Source organism: Mytilus trossulus, chromosome 8 (genome assembly GCF_036588685.1).
Source record: "Mytilus trossulus isolate FHL-02 chromosome 8, PNRI_Mtr1.1.1.hap1, whole genome shotgun sequence".
Taxonomy (NCBI): Eukaryota; Metazoa; Mollusca; class Bivalvia; order Mytilida; family Mytilidae; genus Mytilus; species Mytilus trossulus.
The window spans coordinates 46,343,043-46,366,773 of record NC_086380.1 but is presented as its reverse complement, the minus strand read 5'-3'; the positions used below and the strand labels follow the sequence as shown (position 1 = coordinate 46,366,773).

The following is a 23,731-nucleotide window of genomic DNA, read 5'->3' as shown; positions in this document are numbered from 1 at the left end:
CCATTGGAACCTAGCCCATTACCTACCATTTCCACCTAGTGGCTGAAAAAGTATTGCCGTAGGGAATTTTTTACACTCTTTTAAAAATTGGGGTACGGCATTTTTTTTAAATCTAACTTTGGACCCATGGTGAGGACAAACCATGAGTTGTCCCACCTGGACCTTTTTGGCCCATTTTACCATAACCTATGATTTGCTTCTAGTGAGTAAAAAAAGTATTGCCGTAGGGAATTTTGACAGCTTTTTTAAGATTAGGGTAGGCATTTTAGTCCACCGTCTGGGCAAGGATACCAATCGAACTTTGCAAATTGAAAGCTATAGTATGACAAATCCGGGCGCACTGGGTATGATTACCACGACTTTCACGGACGGTAGGATTCACAGGGTTAAGATATGATTTTTAGGACCGAAAAAATTGTGTCTAATAAATTGAATTAGGGACGGTGGTTGAGGTAACCTAAATTGATCTTTTTTATTGTTGGGATGAAGACATGGAACCAATAGCGGACAAGGAGTAAGTTGTTGAAAATGTCAAAGCCCTGTGAGGTATTACCACAAGGAACCACCTTTGATTGTACTCCCGGTTTAGGAAAGATCAGTTGGTTGAGTTGATTGTAACAAAAGAAACCAACCTTAGATATCAGCGTCGTCCGAAACCCCAGATAAAAAAACTTGGGTTGAAAGGTATTAGCAGGCTGTCGATAGTGTATCCGCCAACGACAGCCTTGAAAGAAGCATTTAATACCTAAAAGATGACTCCCATTATTGATATGGATGTGCAGACTTTCCTTGACGTCTCTCAAATGTCACTGGAGGAACTTAAAACAAATTGGACATTGAAAGGAGCAAAAATCAATGTGGTGCTACACTGTACCTTTGTGAATATTAATCCAACAGGTTATGCAGATGATAAGAACAAGGAATACTTTCACTCGAAATTTTCACCGAGGCCACGATCTAAGCTGAAACCCTTGATTAGATGGACAAAAATATCGGAGTAAAGATTGCCCAGTGAACCTCCGAAAAAAATGGCTGAACATTGAAAGCAAGTGTAAAACTTCAAGTCAATATTAACCAACACCGGCCGCTGGAAGGCATAGGGTCACAGTACTTTGAAAGAAGCTGTAAACAATACGAAAAAAAAACCTGATGAGGATTGTTTTAAGTGGGCCATACTTTCGGCCATGACGAGGTAGATTCAAAACATACATACATGATAACACAGTACCACTGTGGCAGGACGAGCTCAATCTGGAAAAAGATGTAGTTCTCGGTCAGCCTCAAGGGTTTTGATAAGTTCTAGAAGGTCAATTCAACCCTGACAGTCAATGCATTATAAATTAACGATAATGAAGTATACCCGCTGCGCATATCAGACGTTAGCGAACAGCGGGAGAGAGACATCAACTTGCTGCTGATAAAAAAAGTCTTGGCTAGTGTTGAGCCAGACTTCGGTCCACAATTGTGAGACCCACCTGTGCTACAGGTGCATGAACCAGTTTACATTAAAGAAGTCCTGGAGGCCCACAAAGAGTGTTGCGTCAACCACAAGGCGGTTAAGATCGAGCTGCCCAAGCTAATCAAGGAAGGGACCTACCAGACATTTGACAACACTCACTTGAAAGGAGTCCCTGTCGTGGTGTTTGCGGAATTTTAGTATTTAACCGAGAAGGTTGAAACTAGGATTGATAAACCACATACGAAAGCCTACCAAAAGCACACGCCTTCGTGTTTCTGCTACCACATCAAATGCTTTGACGACAACGTGTATACCAAGGCACCAGTTCTGTATATCATGCAAAAGCCGGCAGAAGATGTGGCACAGGTCTTTATTGAATGCATTGAGAAAGAAAATCAAGGCCTTTACACATTAAACTATCTTATGAAGCATATGGTCTTGACGAAAGAGGACAAGAAAACCACCAGGTGGCCACGCAGCGCTGATTGTGTTCGCTTGGTGATGACAAGATGAGGGATTACTGCGACTTTACCGAAATACAGGGGCGCAGCACCTAACCAGTGTAACCTGAAGTACAAAATGTCAAAGTGTATACCTGTATTTTTTCACAATTTGGCCGGGTATGATAGTTATCTGTTCATTAAGAACCTGGAATCGACACCGGGGCAGCTCACATGCATTCCAAATTCGGAGGAAAAGTAAATTTCGTTTAGGAAGACATTCCAGGTTAGCGAGTACAAGATCAAAGACGGGGAAATGAAACCTCTCCATCAGAGTTTGAGGTTTGGACAGTCTCAAATTTATGATTGCGAGTCTGAATAGCTTGGTAAACTCAAGTCCAACAGCAGCCTTCAAGAATTATCGGAAGTTATTTGGTAGAGGAGCGTTTGATCCCGAATTGTACCGGGTGATACCCGCGGAGTCCAAAAACGGTTGGAAAAATCACACTGCGCGAGGTCACAAACAGGCGTTATCTAGAATACATTGTGTCATGCCGTGAATATTGTGAGCTGGGAAGCAGGCTTATCAAAGGGAAGCAGCTGGACAAGAACGCACATCTGACACTCATGCAGGGCTACCTTGCGCAGAAGTGTCCAACCTACATAGCTATCCTGGTACTGTCACGACAATGGTATCAACTGCGCCGGGCTCGACGCCTGCATTGCGAAAGGTACATGGCAGATAAGATTGTATACACGGGAAATGTCTGGGACTACGCCAAGGCACATCTTTCGGCCATCATTAATGGGACTGAGTGGGAGGCAGGCCAAGGTTGCACTAAAGGATCCGAAATGGTATCAGGAGTGAGACATATCACAGACTTTATTGTTGAATTGCAGCCGTACCTTTATGAGCAGGCGAAAAACTCAAAGGAATGTAAGAAATGTAAGGGCACCGATTACAACATCGATGGAAGTACGGTGAACTACTAGTATGTAATTTGTAGTTTGAAGAACAAGGCACTTACGGTGGCGTTTGATTACTTGATAGAACAGGATATTGAAGTTGAAACACTTGTAATTGACGGTATCGTGCTTTACAAGGACAATGTGCCACCAAAAATATTTTCATGGGTGCTCGCCGTTTTTTCATAGAATGTCAAGGAGGTCAAGTGATGTAGAATCACCTTCACCAGACATATGATATACCAGTTGACGGCCATGGACGAAAGTTTACTCTTGCGACAGAGTGTGTACCCTGTTGATTATATGGATGAGGTTCAAGCAACTTGAATAAACCGAGCAAGACGAAAAAGCATTGATGGCAGCGTTCGATTCGCTGACAAGACAATGTATTAAATTTGGATCGCTGGAGGTCAATGGCAGCACGATCAACCAGGACAATGTGCTCCCATAGAGTCAAGAAAGTCATGGATGAAGGTAATGATAAAGCTGTTGACGCGCCGGGAAAGTCTCTTGATGAATGTTTACTCTTGCGAAAGGGTGTGTACCCTTATGACTATGTGGATGGGTTTGAAAATCTCCAGGAGACCGAGTTGCCAACCAGTAAGAATTCTACAATACCATCACCGGTGAGGGAGTAAGCCATGCAGACTATGAACTAATACGCACAGCAAGTGTGTGAAAAGAGATGGATATCACAAGCATGAGAGAGTATCATGACTTGTATCTGAAAACGGATGTACTCCTGCTGTGCAATGTGTTTGAGAACTTCAGAGATGTATACTTGAAGTATTAGGAACTTAATCCCGCGTGGTACCTAACAGAACCAATACTTGCCTATGATGCGACATTGAAAACTACCGTAACAGTTGTGAAACCTAAAATTATCTCGTACCCTGATATGCTTCTGATGCTTGAAAAGGGATCAGAGGTGGGATAACAGTCGCGACGCAGCGGTTTGCCAAAGTCAACAACCCTTATGTCGAAGGATTCAATGCCGACAAGCCCACCAACTACTTGATGTATGCGGATACCGATAACCTGTATGAATGGGATATGAGTAGCTATCCACCGACCGGTGGCTTTGAATGGATTAACACCGACTTAACCAACCTTGGAGACCCTTGCAGTGAAGACGACCAAGGATTTATATTGGAGGTAGACATCGAATATCTCAAGGAACTTCATGACTACCACAATGACTACTCGCTTGCCCCGGAAACTGTACAGCTGAACAAAGTAAAGAATCTGGTGCCAAACCTCGGAGACAAACTGAGGTATGTTGTACACTACGTCAACCTAAAACAGTACTTGCGCTCAGGCTCATGATCAGAAAACCACACGGTTTTAAGTTTAAACCAGATCATATGGCTGAAGATTTAAATAGATCTAACCACCGCGCTCAGAGCCGGTGCCACCACTAACTTTGAAAAAGACTTTTTCAAGCTCATGAACAATGCGGTGTCGGAAAGGCAATATACAATATCCGCAAGATGGTTGACGTCCGAATGGTTACCAACGAGGAAAAAGTAATAAAGATCGTCACCAAGCTCAATATTGATCGCCGAGTTAACGTAAGTGAGTATCTTGCAGCCATGCACATGCGTAAGACCAAATAGACTTTGACAAGCCAATTTAATTTACCTAGACATATCTAAGACCTTAATAGCGGACTATGTTTACAAGTACCTAAAGCCAACCTACCGTGACAAGACAACTATCGGTTACACCGACAGTATCGTTTACAATGCCGAACCTCCAGATGTCTACAAAGACATTAACAAACACGGGCGGCAGAAGTTCGGCACATTCAACTATCCAAGTGACCACACTTCCGGTATCAAAACAGGAAAATTCTTGGAAAGTTCTGGGATGAATGAGCCGGAGTCCTCATGACTGAGTCTTGGATTGCGGTCAAAGATATACGCACTCAATGTTGGCATGCGCGAATCGAAGAGGGTTTAATGGGTGAAGAAGTGCATCGTCAAAAATTACCTTTGAAAACTACAAAAGATGCCTTGATAAGCACACAGTGAGCTACCGGACTATGAATACACAATCAAAAGTCATAGGCATCAAAGTGTCACAAGAGAGCCCTATAAGCCAACGATGACAAGCGTCATATCATGCATGATGGAATTAGCACCCTTGCCCGTGGCCACTACAAAATCGTCAACCGTAAATAAATGAGCGGCATATGGGTGCATAATTTTGTTCTCCCCTACAAACCCCTTTCAAACACTCAGCTCAAACAGGCTGTAACCACCACAAAAATTCAATACTGTTGGGGTGCGGTCATGTCTGATACATTACTACCAAAGGTCTGACACACCAAATGTGGAACCTTAACCACGACAGCTGGAAGGATCGTGCAACGCACTTGGCGTGTTGGTAAAAGCGCAGACCGACAAAGTATTACTTTGACTCTTATAGATTGCCAAGCCCGACGAGATGGTAGACTATTTGTAGCCTGAATTCCTTTTCAAAACTGATGAACTTCAGACGCGAGGGGATGTGGTGTGTCGTCACTTCTTTCTGTCCGTGTTGAAGATGCTGACAATGGGAAAATCGTGGAAAATGCAATTTTTTCGCTCTATAAATAAATGGATAAGTTTGAATCCCATGCAAGACAGCGCATATCCGTCTGGTGAATCGTGCAGCATTTCGATATGAACGACAATCGCATTACTAGCCTATGATATCCCAAGGACAGCTCGGATGCTGTGACAAAACGGTGGGTGACCAAGCAGTTGAAAGATGGTATAAAAGACAACAATTAGCTAGAGGCTGCGCTAGAAGCGATCGTGAAATAGCTCTCGAGGACATCAAAAAACACCTTGTTGATATCGCTAAAAAGTGGGAAAGTGTCTACCTTGCGGCACAAGAACTAGTGACCAAAGGATGGTATATGCAAAGAACTATGTGGATCTAAGCATGGTGGTTCTAGAGAAAATCAATACCATCGAATTGAAGGTGAAGTCTTATCACACGACGGACAGGAAACGGCACGAATCGAATCTCATATCTGAGGAGGACCTGCGCAACTATATTATAACACAGCAGTGTTTTCCAAGTCATATGAACTAGTCTATTCATCCGCAGCTTTAACCAAAGAGTTGAACGCAATTTGAATACCGTTTGGAAGGCATTCCGCACCGTCAACCCCTTCTTGTTTTTGAGTGGTATCAGTCAGACATTTTTGGAGAAGACATCGATAATGCCCCAGTCGAATTTATTTTCCGCAATCAAAAGGTTTATCATTTGGAAGTCGGACAGTGGTAAGACAACGCTGTTGAACAACATAATCCTGTGCGATTGATGACTCGAGTACGATCAATTGTACGCCTTCTGGAAATCGCTTCACCAGCTCATCTACCGGCTGTTGTAGCAAGCGCTGGGAACAGGCTTCACTAAGGAAGATATCCTAAACCTCGTACAGTGCAAAGGCAAGTCTACCTACTCGTTGACCGATGTGGTCAACTCCTTACCACCACCACGACACCGGAGTGATATCGAAACTTTTCTTCGAGCAAAGGAGCGATGAACTAATCCCGGAAACTCGACCAAACCTCATTTTGTTCGACGACTTGATGCTTAGAAAATGAAGACTACTACGTGAGTGGTCGCCACAACATTGATTGTTTTCAATTGTGACAGAACTACTTCAACGGCCCCTAGCTATATAGGCTATCCTGGAGAATGCCAATGTCCTATGCTTCTTCTAGCATGATGCTAAGAATTTCGAAAAAATCCGACGAGATCATTGCAACAATCTCACCAAGGAATAGTTTGGCATTCAGTGTAAACATTGCTGGTCAAAAACCTATGGATGTGTAAGCATCGATATTAAAAGCACCAAGGCAAATGGAAAATATCGATGCAATTTGAAGAGTTTTATAGTATCAATAATGAATTGTTACAAAGATAACCCATCGAAGTACAAGGATTCAGAGTTCCTAGAGTATTCATTGTCAGATATTGAAAAGGAACTGGATCCAGAGTTCGATCCCCAGCCACAGAAATACGAATGGCCCAGCAAATGTTAATTTGAGTCGGCCCCGGGCAAGGTATGACGACTGTGTTACAAGTGTTGTTGGATTGTGTTTCATTATTTATGTCCCGATATGGATGAAAGTCTGTTGAATTGGCTATAAACATAATGGAAGTTTCCAACGCCCACAACAACCCAAATGCCCGCCAAGACTAGTTGCGGTCATCAGTGCAATCACCGATGCAAACCGCGTAAAGACGTATGTCTCAGACACAGGAATCTGGGCATTCGACCCACGCTTGAACCATCGCATAATCGATCGACCTGGTCGATTTGGTATTCGAACCAACACTATTGGGGCGTTCGAGGCATTCAAAGGCGTTCACACCAACGCTTAGGTGCGTTAGAATGCGTTCTTTCAAACCTTTGAAGGCGTTCGAATCCGTTCACACCAACGCCTAGGGGAGTTTGTTCCAACGCTATGAATAAATGACGTTCATCAAAATTCCATTCCCAAAGCAGCGGGAGGCACTTTCAAAGGAGTTGCATATAACTAAGCGGAGCATTCAATCCTGTAACATGCAGCACCTCCTTGACAGGATTGGACCTTTCCAAAGTGTTTAGGCCTGAGGTTTAGGCTCAGCGGAAAGCAGTTTAAAAAAATCACAAAAACAATTGAAGATTTACCTCCAGTTGTGCCAGCCCTCCCTTCTCCAACGCCCGAGTTTGCCGACCCTCTACCCATTGCACCACCTAAATACACCGTCCTCGGACCTTGAGCACAGCAGTATTTGCAGCTCAGTATGACTCCTTCTGCCGACCACAACCTTGGATTCTGAAAACGATGGTTTCTTCATCCAAAGTTTATCAGTTTCTTTTGACGGCGATGATATTATCGTGAATGGTGTGAGGTACAAAGGAACCCTTGGTCGCTGTGAACTCATGGTGAAAAAGAAAACAGATTCGTTCGACGATGACGACCTTGACGACTGCAGAGATCCTGAAAAATTCCGGTGTCATGTATCAAGGCAATTCCACCCTCCTGAAAACCGCGAAGGACATCGTATCCCACATCTACCAGAGGGATTAGTTTGGCAGTGGGCTGACAGCCGTGTTTCTTCCTGCCAACTTCAAGCAGCTTCTCGATCGTTTGGAACGTGCTGCAGCCTACCGAGCAGTAAATAATGGTGTGCGCAACGAAATTGTGTCGATTATTGATGCTATGAAAAAGGGTAGACATACCAGCATTGAGGAATAAAAGGCGCTTCATCGTAGCATCCTATAAATAAATGTTGCAAACAAAAAAAGGTTACGCACGAAAGTACGACTACGGTGATAGAGGACTGTTTGACACGGTAGCATTGAAAAAGGTGTTGAAAAAGTGGCCTCCTAAACCGTCGACCATGTGGTTGGTAAAGTGGTATAAACCATCTACCACTTCGTCAACGCTAAAAATACATACATTATGTATGACATCCTTACAATCACCGAAGGATTGACTTTCGATTTATCAGGTTCACGAATACTGGTGCCAACCTGAATAATCAAGGTGATATCCTAATCAATATCGAAACCCAAGACTTATAACTTCATCCCGCTGAAAGTTATCTTTTGGTAGAGGGGCAACTGCAAAAGAACGACAGTAGTGCATATGCTGATGCAGATCTAGTGTCTCTCTTTCACAATGGAATCATGTATCTCTTCTCTGAAGCCAGCTAATCGAACATATCAATAACCCAGGCGTTGCCACTACCATGTTAGAAATTTTGATTTATCACGACTATTTCTCCAAATATCAAGGTCTCAAACAGCTGTGGTACAAGGATTCATTTACCGAAGCTGAGACCGATAACAGAGTAGTTGTCGTTTGTTTATGTAATATATACGTGTTTCTCGTTTCTCGTTTTGTTTATATAGATTAGACCGTTGGTGGACCGTTTGAATGGTTTTACACTAGTAATTGTGGTGCCCTTTATAGCTTGTTCGGTGTGAGCCAAGGCTCCGTGTTGAAGGCCGTACTTTAACCTTTAATGGTTTACTTTTTAAAGTGTTACTTGGATGGAGAGTTGTCTCATTGGCACTCACACCATTCCTTCCTATATCTATTCGCAGCACGTCATGGTAAAATTATCCCCAAACCTGCCAACAAAGGAGCTTTTTCATTCACCATGCATACCCCTGAGACATATTGTCGGCTTTTCAGACGACTACGACAAGATGGTATACGTATTAAAGCATGCATTGTCACTAGTGCGCGTGATTCAGACGCCGATGCCATGCACTGAGCCGCCGCAGTCAACGATGTGGCAAAAAATATTATGAGTCAGATCTCTTGGTTCGTTCTTCACGTCACCCCATCAGACGAAAACAAGATGCGGTTGTACAAAACCATACAAAGTAAAAGTAAAATTGACTGTGGATTTCGCATGAGGCAGTGTGATGCTATCGCCATTCTCAAAATACACAATTCAACTGGCGCCTATCTGTCACAAGTGGTACTTAAAAGACAAGATATACAATCGTTTCCATCCAAACCGACAAAAGTGTGAATAAGACCCATGACGCCGCCGTGTGCGATCACTGTCGATTGCGGAACATCCATATTACTGTCAACGCTGAACGCTACCCAGCCGTCGTATTTAATGCCGGTTTCACCCAAAGTAGGGTAGCCAGAGTGTTCAAGGTGGCTGCAGACATCAGAAAGAAACTCTACAACATGGTCACCCTCCTCAGTTACAGCGGCGTCAACACCGATACCTCTGATTTCACAGGCTTAGAGCCGGTGTTTGTCATCTATGCAAGTCATCAGTCCAAGCGGCTGAACGAATCCACGGTGGACATGCAGATACGGGCCGAATTCGATCACAATGTTTACGCCAACACCGAAGCATTTGCACTTGGAATCTCCGACAGAGTTCTTTACTTCGAATCTGACGGACACAAGATGAACGTCGTGTTTGAAGCCTGAAAATAAATGAACAACATTTTTTTGCAGCAATTCGTAAGTAAAACCGATCTAAAGCAGGAGTTCTCGTTCATAGTATCCGGGAACCATAGCCAAATTCATACCCGCTTCAATCCACTAAAAATTGGAAAGGATTATGAGATGTCATTGGTAAATCATGAGACCAACTACGTATACTCCATCCCCAACATTCACACAGGTTCATATGGCAGCAACGATGAAATACAGCCATAGCTGCGGCTCAACAAACACAAAGCCAAAATCATTATCGATGCAAATCGAGAAACCCTAAGAACAACAATAACTCTCGCCAGGCACTACGAAGTAGATTTCAACTTTACAAATAGCCGCAACACCGTCTTGGGACTAGAACGGCAAATTTACACCTACGATAGGGCTATACAGAAGGGGAACACATTGTTAATATCATCAACATCATCAGCATCCAGCTGGCAAATAGCGGTTTAATCTATGGGAGCTATGTTAATGGAAAGCAGTAATCCACCATCTGCGGTTTCTTTCCCGGTGTCGATCCTGGTATGAAGAACCCCCCAAAAAAACTGGTGTACTTACCAGTGACCCTGAAAACCATCAATCGCATGTGCACTTATCTCACCGATCAGGATGGTGACCCCATCAAACTCCGCGGCGAAAACACACTATCCATTTTCATCTTCTAAGGGAATAAATAAATAACTTATCACGATAATGGTTTGAAAGGTCAAGTAAATAAACTACACTGGAGTGCCAAGAAAGGTTGTCAAGTCTCCATTTGTTTGTCCCATGCAAACCTGTAATGCGAACACAAGATGTGGCTCACCTCTCGCGCCGGCAGGTTCAAAAGATTATCAAACTTCTTCAAAAAGTTACTGGTGTTATTAATCTGGAGCTGAGTACAACTCAGATAAAGAAAACATGCAAAAAGTAGATGGATACCTTCCATGTTCGCAGGGTTGGCAATGCGGGCATTTCACATGGTACTAGTATCTAAAACCATTCTATCTGCTTGGGTATTGGAGACTTGATTGCTTTGGGTGGTGACCGTGTACCCGTCTACAAGGTATTGGGATCATGATTTTACCTGAAACTTGGTGGATGCGTTTGAAATTTTTAGATATTTTAATTCTGGTATCTATCATGAGTTTATTTGTACAGTGAATCCCAGTGGTAGCGATCTCTACCTCAAACCCTAAAAACGCCCGATACACCAATGGTGATGGACTTTACTTGAGGCGTGCACGTGGTCAGCAACGACAAAGCCAATCTGATAGTAGGTGCTACCAGCACCTTTAAAGATACCCATCCTCGGTATGCTCCTATAAATAAATGAATGATTGAGATTCTGGGTACCGGCGACTAAAGATTTCTACCTTCTTTCTCTGATCAGACATACCTTGTGTTTAGTATGTGGCTTTTTCTCTTTTCTTTCACAAAGGCACATTGGTAAGTAATAATTCAAGGTCAAATTGGCAAAATGATAATAAATAATAGGTAATGGTCTAAGGGACAATGGGTCAAAAGGCTTAGGTGGGACAACTCATGGTTTGTCCTCACCATGCATGGATCCAAAGTTAGATTTAAAAAAAATGCTGTACCCCAATTTTTAAAAGAGTGTAAAAAATTCCCTACGGCAATACTTTTTTAGCCACTAGGTGGAAATGGTAGGTAATGGGCTAGGGTCCAATGTGCCAAAAGGTCCAGGTGGGACAACTCATAGTTTGTCTTCATCATAGGTCCGAACTTAGGTCTTAAGGGTCAAACATGCCTACCCCAAAATTTTCAATAGGTCGATCAAAAACTCCCTACGGCAATACTTTTTTACCAACTAGGTGCAAATGATAGGTAAGGGTCTAAGGTCCAATGGGTCAAAAGGTCCAGGTGGGACAACTCATGGTTTGTCCACACCATGGGTCCAAAAGTAGAATTTAAAAAAATTGCCTTACCTCAATTTTTAAAAGGGTTTGAAAAATTTCCTACGGCAACACTTTTTTAGCCACTACGTTGAAATGGTAGGTAATTGGCTAGGTCCAATGTGCCAAAAGGTCCAGGTGGGACGACTCATAGTTTGTCTTCACCATAGGTCCGAACTTAGGTCTTAAGGGTCAAACATGCCTACCACAAAATTTTCAATAGGTCGGTCAAAAATTACCTACGGCAAGACTTTTTTACCCACTAGGTGCAAATGATAGGTAAGGGTCTAAGGTCCAATGGGTCAAAAGGTCCAGGTCGGACAACTCATGGTTTGTCCTAACCATGGGTCCAAAGTTAGAATTTAAAAAATTGCCTTACCTCAATTTTTAAAAGGGTGTGAACATTTTCCTACGGCAATGCTTTTTTAGCCACTAGGTGGAAATGGTAGGTAATGGACTTGGGTCCAATGGTCCAAAAGGTCCAGGTGGGACAACTCATAGTTTGTCTACACCATAGGTCCGAACTTAGGTCTTAAGGGTCAAACATGCCTACCCTAAAAATTTCAAAAGTCGGTCAAAAATTCCCTACGGCAATACTTTTTTACCCACTAGGTACATATGATAGGTAAGGGTCTAAGGTCCAATGAGTCAATGGGTCAAAAGGTCCAGGTTGGACAACTCATGGTTTGTCCTCACCATGCGTCCAAAGTTTGAATTTAAAAAATAGCTTTATTTTTAAAAGGGTTTGAAAAATTTCCTACGGCAATACTTTTTTAGCCACTAGGTGGAAATGGTAGGTAATGGACTAGGGTCCAATGGTCCAAAAGGTCCAGGTGGGACAACTCATAGTTTGTCTTCACCATAGGTCCGAAGTTAGGTCTTAAGGGTCAAACATGCCTACCCCAAAATTTTCAAAAGTAGGTCAAAATTCCCTACGGCAATACTTTTTTAGCCACTAGGTGGAAATGGTAGGTAATGGACTGGGGTCCAATGGTCCAAAAGGTCCAGGTGGGACAACTCATAGTTTGTCTTCACCATAGGACCGAACTTAGGTCTTAAGGGTCAAACATGCCTACCCCAAAATTTTCAATAGGTCGGTCAAAAATTCCCTACGGCAATACTTTTTTAGCCACTAGGTGGAAATGGTAGGTATAATGGACTAGGGTCCAATGAGCCAAAAGGTCCAGGTGGGACAACTCATAGTTTGTCTTCACCATAGGTCCGAACTTAGGTCTTAAGGGTCAAACCTGCCTACCCCAAAATTTTCAAAATTCGGTCAAAAATTCCCTACGGCAATACTTTTTTACCCACTAGGTGCAAATGATAGGTAAGGGTCTAAGGTCCAATGGGTCAATGGGTCAAAAGGTCCAGGTGGGACAACTCATGGTTTGTCCTCACCATGGGTCCAAAGTTAGAATTTAAAAAATTGCCTTACCTCAATTTTTAAAAGGGTGTGAAAAATTTCCTACGGCAATACTTTTTTAGCCACTACGTTGAAATGGTAGGTAATTGGCTAGGTCCAATGTGCCAAAAGGTCCAGGTGGGTCGACTCATAGTTTGTCTTCACCATAGGTCCGAACTTAGGTCTTAAGGGTCAAACATGCCTACCCCAAATTTTCAAAAGTCGGTAAAAAATTCCCTACGGCAATACTTTTTTACCCACTAGGTGCAAATGATAGGTAAGGGTCTAAGGTCCAATGGGTCAAAAGGTCTAGGTTGGACAAATCATGGTTTGTCCTCACCATCGGTCCAAAGTTTGAATTTAAAAAATAGCCTTACCTCAATTTTTAAAAGGGTTTGAAAAATTTCCTACGGCAATACTTTTTTAGCCACTAGGTGGAAATGGTAGGTAATGGACTAGGGTCCAATGGGCCAAAAGGTCCAGGTGGGACAACTCATAGTTTGTCTTCATTATAGGTCCGAACTTAGGTCTTAAGGGTCAAACATGCCTACCCCAAATTTTCAAAAGTCGGTAAAAAAATTCCCTACTGCAATAATTTTTTACCAACTAGGTGCAAATGATAGGTAAGGGTCTAAGGTCCAATGGGTCAAAAGGTCCAGGTGGGACAACTCATGGTTTGTCCTCACCATGGGTCCTAAGTTAGAATTTAAAAAAATGCCATACCTCAATTTTTAAAAGGGTTTGAACAATTTCCTACGGCAATACTTTTTTAGCCACTAGGTGGAAATGGTAGGTAATGGACTAGGGTCCAATGGGCCAAAAGGTCAAACATGCCTATTCCAAAATTTTCAAAAGTCGGTAAAAAATTCCCTACGGCAATACTTTTTTACCCACTAGGTGCAAATGATAGGTAAGGGTCTAAGGTCCAATGAGTCAAAAGGTCCAGGTTGGAAAATTTCACCATGGGTCCAAAGGTAGATTATTTCTATAAATTGCTAATTTATATTTCCCGTGAACACCATACATTAAGTACAACAAATAAACCTTTCGTTTAATCAAATGTGAGCGCATTCTGCTTGTTCAGAAGTAGAATCTTTTGTCAAAACAAATTTGTTTGACAAAAAAATAGCAAAGCACGAGTGCAATTTTCTATTCTTGTAATGCAAAACTATTGATACTTTTTTTGGAAACTACTTGACAGGATGCCGAGACTATGGAAAGCTATTTCTTACAAAATCACAAAATTGATTTCTTATGGAAAAGTCGATGTCATGTAGCAACAATGTTGCCAGCATTTAAATAAGTGTATAGTTATTTACTATTCTTCATACACTATTTAAAATTGCGCGCAGTACGCTGTTTTGGTATATGAAAAGCGAATAAAGTAATGAACAGGAAATTACATGTATTGTTAATTTGAAAAAAACCCATTAAATAGTGTCTTCGGCTGCTCACTCATATATAAAAACAGATTATTTTGTGATTAAACATTTAAAGTACGAAAGTACGTTTGAATCTTATGCAACTTTGGGGTTTATAGACATATCTGAAAACTGGCTGCTAGCGTAGTGGCTGCTAGCGAGTGGCTGCTAGCTTGAGCCTGGTGACAAAAATACTAATTTAAGTTCCGCCGACATCAATTAATGCTTTGGTGGTCGCAAATACCCGTTTACCCGTCGCCAGTAATTTAATTTGTTACTATCAAATAACCAAATGATGCATTCAGAGCTTAAATACAATACATTTATCTCCTCAGTAGTGCGATTGATGTATTATTAAGTAAAACGATTATATAAAATAACTCGTCAAAGATATATAAAAAAAACAATAACAACCGAAAGTGATTACAAATAAGAACAAAAAATACAAACAGGAAAAAATGAGACGTTAGTGAACTGAAAGGATATTAAAACATGTTTTCTAACATAATGTTATACTTAGTCTAGAAACATACATGAACATTATAACAAATGAAGTGTTAATAGTCTAGAAACATACAAAACTATTATTATAAATAGAAATAAGCAATATTATCGGCCAATCACAACCGCTTTGTAGAAATCCACAAAACTCAAAACAAAGGCAACATATTGATTATGTAGTATTCTTTGAATTATTGTTGATAGTTGTTTCATTGGCAATCATACCACATCTCCTCATTTTTATATAATACCCAACAAAACAAAACAAAACAAACAAAATCATTCTTAAATGAAAAGTGTGATGAAAAAACTTATTTAGTCAAATACTCTACTCGTAAATGTTCATAACAAATTGTATTTATGAAAGGCAAACAAATTTAAGTATACATGATATACTAATTTAGAATCTTTGATATTTTGTATAAACCAATCTTAGAAAGATATTTAACATAAGAATTTAAATTGCTTTAGTTATACTTTTGGGTTGTGGTTCAATATTGTTTTTTCATTGTTTGTGACAATATGAAAGGCTGAAATTGAAATAGTATGAACAATTTTCCTGTTATTTGTGTAGAAATGTGTGTGTTGATACTAAAGTATAATATGTAGAAATTTAAACAGAAAAGTCAAAATTAATACTTTATATTTTCTGTAATCGTTCAAAGACATAATAGTTCAGAAAGCAAACCGTTCAAAACGTTAGAGAGCATAATAAACAAATAACTACCAGCTGTTTAAGGTGAATTTTGCCTTATTAACATGTAGCGTATTTATCATGAATACACATATTTAGAATTACATCACATCCGGTAATAGTATAATAAAACAAAATGGTTCACGAGATATTGATTATGACAATTGTCACATATTTATTGTCATCTGTGGCATAGATGACCCATACTGTTCAAACAAATAGTGATGGCATCCTTAAAACTTGTGAACGTATAACTACTACGACAATGACAACTTAATCACTTGAAAACTTTGATGTAATAGCTTCCTTGCAGTCCCTCTATGAGCGAAATTACCATAGGAAACACAATTTCGTGAATTTGATATCAAGTTGGAGCTTCATACTCAATATACAAGCGCTGCTGGAATGTGGCTCCACAGAAATTGAAAATTCACAAATTGAAAACGTTTGTTGTAAGGTATACTTCTCCACTAAACCATATGGTAAATTTCTCGAAATAAGGATGAAACATATAATTTAAATCCAGTCAACTATGACGTAATGGGTAAAGGGTAGAAACATCTTTCGATATTAATTATCCTGTAAGATTACTAAACAATTGATATTAAATTATGTGTTCATTGAAGTTTAACTACTAGTATCAGGCAATTACCTTAACCTGTACGGTTGTGAACAAGATCGAAATCAAATAAATTAAAATGTTTTAGATTATAAAAACCAACTTCACCAAAAAGAACAGCCAAATCCGTCTAAGATAGCCTTAGCTGCGTTACCGACACAGTGATAAACATATGACGAGATATATAAATTCAGCGTTCTTTTTTATTTTCTGGACCACCGCTATCAACTATGCTTTTGGTCATTTTTGAAGCATACACCTTAAACGTCTGGTCTAGATCATTTAAGTATAAGCACAACTTTGAACGTTTAGACAATATAAGAAATGTAAGGTAAAGTAAATCAGATATTGTATTTTGAAGTTAAAAAATAAATATTCTATCTATATCAACATACATTTGGTAAAAAATAGTATGGAAACAACAACGATAAAATTATCAAAGATACTGACACTTATTATCTAGCAAGATAATTGTATTTCACAAAGAGCGTGTTTATCCTCACGTTTGTCAAAATTATTATGCTAAATTGATTTATAACTATTGAACAGCGATAAACTACTGTTGTCTTTGTATAGTCAAAACTGCGACACCGTTTTTAAACACAAATGCTTTCCAATGTCATCTTGGTTAAAAAAAATATGCATCTAAAATTCCATTGATAACATAAGAAAAACAAGTCAAAAGCCAATGTTGACGTTTACCTTATAAATATTTATTTTTGGCATTCCTTTTAGACTCAAGGCCGTAATCTTTTCCTTTTTTATTATAACTTAATTATAAAATAAGAACGACAAATAAATAGGGGCGCCATCATTAATTGCTTAATTGTTATGTCATGTTTGTGTCAGAGATGAACACGGATATCTACCAATTCTAATAAAAATTACTATTCATAATGTTTCAGTAAAAACTTAAAACGAAAGAAATATACAGGTGTGACACGGTATGACTATTGTTGTCTTTATGATTGAATTTTGCAACGCCAGTTTTTTTCGTCAGAAAATTAAAACTATGTTCCCAAAACTAACATCTACATTCGTTAAACAGATATACAAAATTGACATGGAAATATTTTAATTGTAGTGGTAATGGTCGAAACGATTACAATGACGAGGAAAGATTTTTTAGAAAACGCTAATCTGGAACAAGCGAATAAACCACCAAATAAGAAAAAAATATCAAGTTTTGAGGGAACACATCATTCATACGCATTTATTAACATTACGTATTCTACCTTTCTAGAAATTCGGTCGGACCTTCATATGACACGGATAGCTGCTACAGTCTTGATAATGAAGACAGAAAATGGAAAGATCGTGGTAATATCACAGCACGTGACATATTTATAACATCACCAAGTCCTAGTGAATACCCGCCTGACTATTTTGACGATTCAATATTTCCACCACGTAAAATGACAATTATGCCAAGAGTAGGTAAAAATATAAAAGCTGAAAACAAAGCAAAAGACGAGGAGTACTACACTGACTCAGGAGAAAGAAATAATGCTGCAATTAAAGAAGACGATTATGATAGTGTATATCATTCTGATGAATCACCCCCTATAACACCAAGCACAAAAAGAAAAATTAAAGTCGAACCACTACAGTTGTCAGATCTGGACGACAAAATTCAAACCAAGTCAAATCATCAGCTCTCAAATAAACGAGTACTATCACAAAATTCCAAACAGATAAAAGAACAATCTACTACTGAAGTTAACACAACCAAATCAAATGACGAAGATAATATGTCAAAAGAGGACAGGTCTCGAAAGAAACAAAGAGAAGACAAGAAAGTTTTAAATAAACGAACGCCTTCTAAAAGCTCTTATCGTTCACCAGGCACACAAAGACAACCGAGAGGGAGTCGAAAACCCAAATTCAGTACTTCATCTAGCGATTACTCAGATGACGAGCATTCCTACAACGAGAACATTTTGGGACACAATGAAAACTCTGGCAGCAACACAGAAAGTGATGACAATACATCCCCCGAAAAGGAATCTAAAACAGAAATAAAACGTAAACCAAATTTACAAAATGTACATGCTTCGCAAAAAATAGATAAACGTAACGTCACCGAGAAACTGCCTTACGATATGGAACATTCACCTCATGATCTCGATCAGTTGTTTCTCTGCCGGTTAAGGAACCCACCAAAGATGAAGCGTGTTGCATCAGACATAATAATTAAGAATAGAGGCATAAAAAATATGCAAAACCGACAATTACCTAAAAACAATAGTCTTCCTGAATTCAATGCACACCAAAGTAATAATTCAGGGCATAATGATGATTATGAACAAATCAATAAACAAAATAGTAAAGGACAACCAAAACACTTTGGTAAATCCAAGGAATACCCCGATAAAGATTCAGCTAACACAAATCGTGGACCGTCCTACGGCAATTATGACGATGTAAATCAAGATAATCACGATAGTTCTGAAAATACATATAGACGGCCAGACAGAGTTGTTAATATCAATGTTACACCACAAAATTCTAACGAAAACAATCAGCTTCAGCAAAAGCTTAATTTAGATAATCTTAATGGTGAAGATTTGTCAAGAAGAATGCATAAAAGCATGAGTGCACCAGATTTTACAAAACAAGACAACCCGTATGAATCGATGTTAGACAAAAGAGAACAAACGTTTCGAAACAAAATCCATGGGATATATGAACCACCTCAGATAACAGAAACAACCGATGATTACAAGGCACCAGATTTTCATCAAGAAAATGGTACACGTCGCACGAGTCCTTCACAGCTTAGGAAAAGGTGGGAGCCAGATAATCAAACCAGGTTCAATATATATCCTGTCAATGCAAGCGAGACAGGAATAGAAAGTGAAAATGAAAGAGATGAACCAAGAAAGCAATCGCGATCCGGGAAGAGCATGGAATATCCAGCAATAATAGAGCCATTATATTATTCGTCTGTTCCAGGTATATCAGACGAATCTGCGAAGCATAGGGAGCGTCCTCAACCAGGGACGCAATATATGGACACAAGTAACAATAAAACCCATCCATATGAACTGACTTTAAACAAAAGGCAAGAAAATCTTCAAAACAATGCCAATGACATGCATGAATCATCTCAGTTAACGGAACCAATCGATAATTACAAGGCACCAGGTATTCATCAGGAAACTGATAAACGTCGCACGAGTCCTTCACAGCTCCATAGTAGAGGACAGCTAGATGATCCAACCAGGTTCAATATATATCCTTTAAATGCTAGTAAGGCAGAAATAGCAAGTGAAAATGAAAGAGATAAATCAAAAAAGCAAACACAACCGAAGAGGAACACCGGAAATCCGGAAATAAGCGAGCCATTATATTATTCGTCTGTTCCAGCTGATATATTATCAAACGAAGCTGATAATTATAGAGAGAGTCCTCCTCAAAGTACGCAATATCAAGATTCAAGTATCATGAAAGACCGAAACCCAGAAAACGTTGGTAAACGAGTACGTACTATGATTAATCCGGCGGAAGACTTTGCTAATCCTCGAACAAACCATGATGCTGATAATGATGTAATAAAACCGGATAAAGCACAGCCCAATAGAGGAATACTAAAGAAATATACAGGATCTGGAAATACTCCTATCCAAAATGACAACAAAACAAATGTTAATCCAAAATCTAAAGCTCCGAATCAACACGGTAAGGGTTCTCTCAACGATTCAGCAGTGCCTGGCATATCAAACGAAAGTGCAAGATTTCGAGACAGTCCATTCAGGCAAGATAATAAAGACCCCTATAAAACAAGCAATAGAAAAGATTATCCAGATGATAGTAAACAACAAAGTTCTGCAAAGGAACAGCAACATATGTCAGCCAGGCCTATTAATGACGAAACTTCAAATATGCCGACCGGATTTTATCATGCACCTAGTAAGACAGCAGGAAAACCTGTAAATCAACCAAACGAGAAACGTAACTTTGATAAACCTCCTGGTTCAAACAATGCTCCTAATGACACTCCAGATCCTGTTGATTTAGATGACCCAAATATAAATGTAGTGATGAAAATGTCAACTTATCAAAAAGTACTTGATTTCATTAACTTGCTGAAAAAAACGAAACCAAAATAATCAAAACTGTTATGAATTTATAAGTTGGGTGTATGAATGTTTACAACGTTCAACTTGAACAATGATACGTTTACTTTTAGAAAAATTTAATCCTGTGTATTTTAGAACCAATGGTACCATTTGAGAGTTTAACATTTATCGTGGATACATTTCAACAGGTGCTTCGAAGATACTTGATTCATTGTCCTCATATTTCATATGTAATACAATTGTTAAAACAAATAAAAAAATCGGACAAGTTCGAGAAAATTCGTTTTAAATGAGAGAAGAGTAATTTGCCTTTCTTGTACACAGCACTTGTCTTTTTGACAATGTTTATCATGTTCTCTTTATGTGGTATTTTTTCAAAACACATTTTGTGTAGTTACAATGTTTTGTCTATAATGCTTATTCTAATGTGTATTACGGTTATGCCTTACATATTACGGCAAACTCTATTTTCCGAGCATCGCATTCCATTAACGTTTGTTAAAAATTATAACTTTAGGAATAGCATACTACGGTATGCTCTTTAATCATAAAGGATATTTCATCATTCTTTAAGATTTGTTTTTTATTTCTTCGAAAACAGGGGAAGACAAAATTTCCTTTTAATGCAACTGCACATATTTTAGTCCTTTGGGTTGTTTTTTTTCGATGTTACCAGATTGTATATCCTTGTTTAGTCGTAAATGCTTCTAGTATATTCTCATTTACATAAGATTCATAATCCTTAACTAAAACGTTGACAACGTCTACTGTATGAAAGGACCTTTCAAACCATTGCAAAGATAATCTTTATGCTCTTCTAGCTCTATATAGTTTACTCCTACATTTTTTTATAAAGATTAAGATAAAAGCAATATTCACATTACAAAATCAATATGTATGTCAGTTCAAAGCATTATTCTGAAATTTTCTTGGCGTCCATGACAAATTGCACTCATATTCCGGATTGAAAATAATCATTTCAAATTTAAAGAAGAAAATGCATAATTACATGGGCTCTAAATTATTAAGTAACATTATTTTACAACACTTAATAACAACAATGCATTTTGTTTGGTATGTTTGGTGTGTTTAGTATCAAATTGAGAATGGAAATGGGGAATGTGTCAAAGAGACAACATATGTTTATTTTTGTTTCTACATTAATTCGTCACTTTTAAATTACATGATGTATTACAGAAGACAAACACGTATTGTATATTCATTGTTATTAATAAATGTTATATCAGTATTACAAACATAATCTTAATTCGATCCAAACAATCTTCTATTTTTTGGGATTTTTTTTAGAAATTAAAATGTGACGTCACTTTAATCTCTTCAGCTTACTCTGCTGAGATTTTTTATGTGCTGGTTAAGATTGTTTTATGTATACGTTTTTATTCTGAAGTAAGTCACTGCCTCGGTGTTATCATCTGTATCTATTATATAGTCATTTTTATAAATTTACTGTTTGCAAAAGTATGATTATTCTAAATACTAAGGATGTTCTTATCCCAGGCAGATAACCTTAGGCGTATTAGGAACAACTTTTTGGAGTTTTTGGTCCTCAATGCTCTCCATCTTTGTACTTGTTTTGGCTTTGGATTTTTTTTTAATCTGATCGTCATTGATTAGTCTTGTGTAGACGAAACGCGCGTCTGGCGTATTAGATGATAAGCCTTGTACCTTTTTATAGCTTTTATATGTGTGTTTCTTTGTTATATATGTTCTTCCATTTATTTGTATTGTAGTCCTGTCATGTAATGTTGTCATTTAATTACATTCAACATTGCCATAAAAGCGGGAGGTTTGGCTAGCCACAAAACCAGGTTCAACCCCCCATTATTATTTTTTTATCAAATTGTCCTGTACCAAATTAGGAAAATAACCATTCTTATATTGTAGTTCGTTTATGTGTATGTAAGTTTTTAGTAGTGTGTTTCTGATATGTCGTAGTTCTACTATTTTATTTGGTGTGTTTCCCTTAATTTTAGTTTGTAACCCGGATTTGGTTTTTTTCTCCATCGATTTATGAATTTCGAACAGCGGTCTACTACTGCCTCTCTTTGACAATTTGGTTAGAAAATATTGTTACAAAAGCGAAAGCATGAACTAAACCCATTAAATAATTTATCTATGATGTTAACAAACATGATACAAAATGTACTTAACTATTATAAATATTGCTGTATACTTTAACATAGAAATAATCTACATATGGAATAAGGAGATGTGGTTTGATTGCCAATGTGACAACAATCGACCAAAATTCAAATGACGTGGATGTAAGCAATTATAGAGAACCGTGAGGCCTTAAACAATGCAAATACTCATATGGTCGTATATGAAACGCCCCGACATGAAAATATAAGACCATTCAATTGAGAAAACTAACGGCCTAATGTATAACAAAACAGTTTACAATTAACAATTATGACAAACATGAACCAACGACAACGACAACCACTGAACTATACCTGTACGTGAGACGTGGGACTGCCACATACAGAATGTTGCGGGGTTCAACATGGTTGTGAGCGCACTACCATCCGCTTAAGTGGAACAGTGGTGTAACACTACAACATAAGAACAAACTTTGAAAATCAGTTGAAAATGGCTCAACTCACCAGAAACAAACAGAAACACATCTAACAAAAACACAAAGTAAACATGCATGGGCACTTACTCATCCCAAAGAGATTTAGTGTTGAGACGTCTTTAAGAGTCAGAGTAAAACTTGACCGTGCCAAATCAGTATCGACATATTGTAGTACCATGCAGGCGCATATGAATAATATTTAGCATGGTTTTGATTTGTCATTGTAAGCCCCAATAAAACAATATTTCAAAATCTGATTACAATATGACCGGACGAAAAGCATGCTAATTATTTGGACTATCATCTTTCTGACTTTAATTACTATATCTTTTAATTGTCATTTTTAGCTCAAATATTCCCACACAATTATCTTTGGTTTAAAATGTATGTTTCTACTAATCCGATAATGGACTTCGTATCTACGTGTCAAAGACAGTTTTGGCAGATTATCTGCACAATGGACAATAATTGCCTAATCCGTTGTTACGTATTTCTATATTATTCTGTTTTATATACTTCTTAAAAATAATGTATATTCAATTTTGGATAGGTTCTTATACCGTAAACACCGGACTCAATATTGTAACATCGTTTATATTCTTGTTGGATCGTTTATTAAATTGTTAAACTTTATACCGACTTGAATCTTCATTTCAATACCCAGCAAATAGTCTGGCTATAACAA

The 23,731-nt window shown here is 38.7% G+C and overlaps 1 protein-coding gene across 1 annotated transcript in view; it reads left to right on the top strand.

Moving 5' to 3' along the window:
* The window catches only part of LOC134727713 (GATA zinc finger domain-containing protein 14-like), a 47,699-nt gene extending 26,973 nt beyond the window's left edge, over positions 1-20,726 (top strand). Inside the window, exon 7 of the mRNA XM_063592097.1 lies at positions 17,609-20,726. Coding sequence (XP_063448167.1) covers positions 17,609-20,477 — 2,869 coding nt within the window. The 3' untranslated portion in view covers positions 20,478-20,726. The remainder of the gene's footprint in view (positions 1-17,608) is intronic.
* Positions 20,727-23,731: the final 3,005 nt, after the last annotated feature.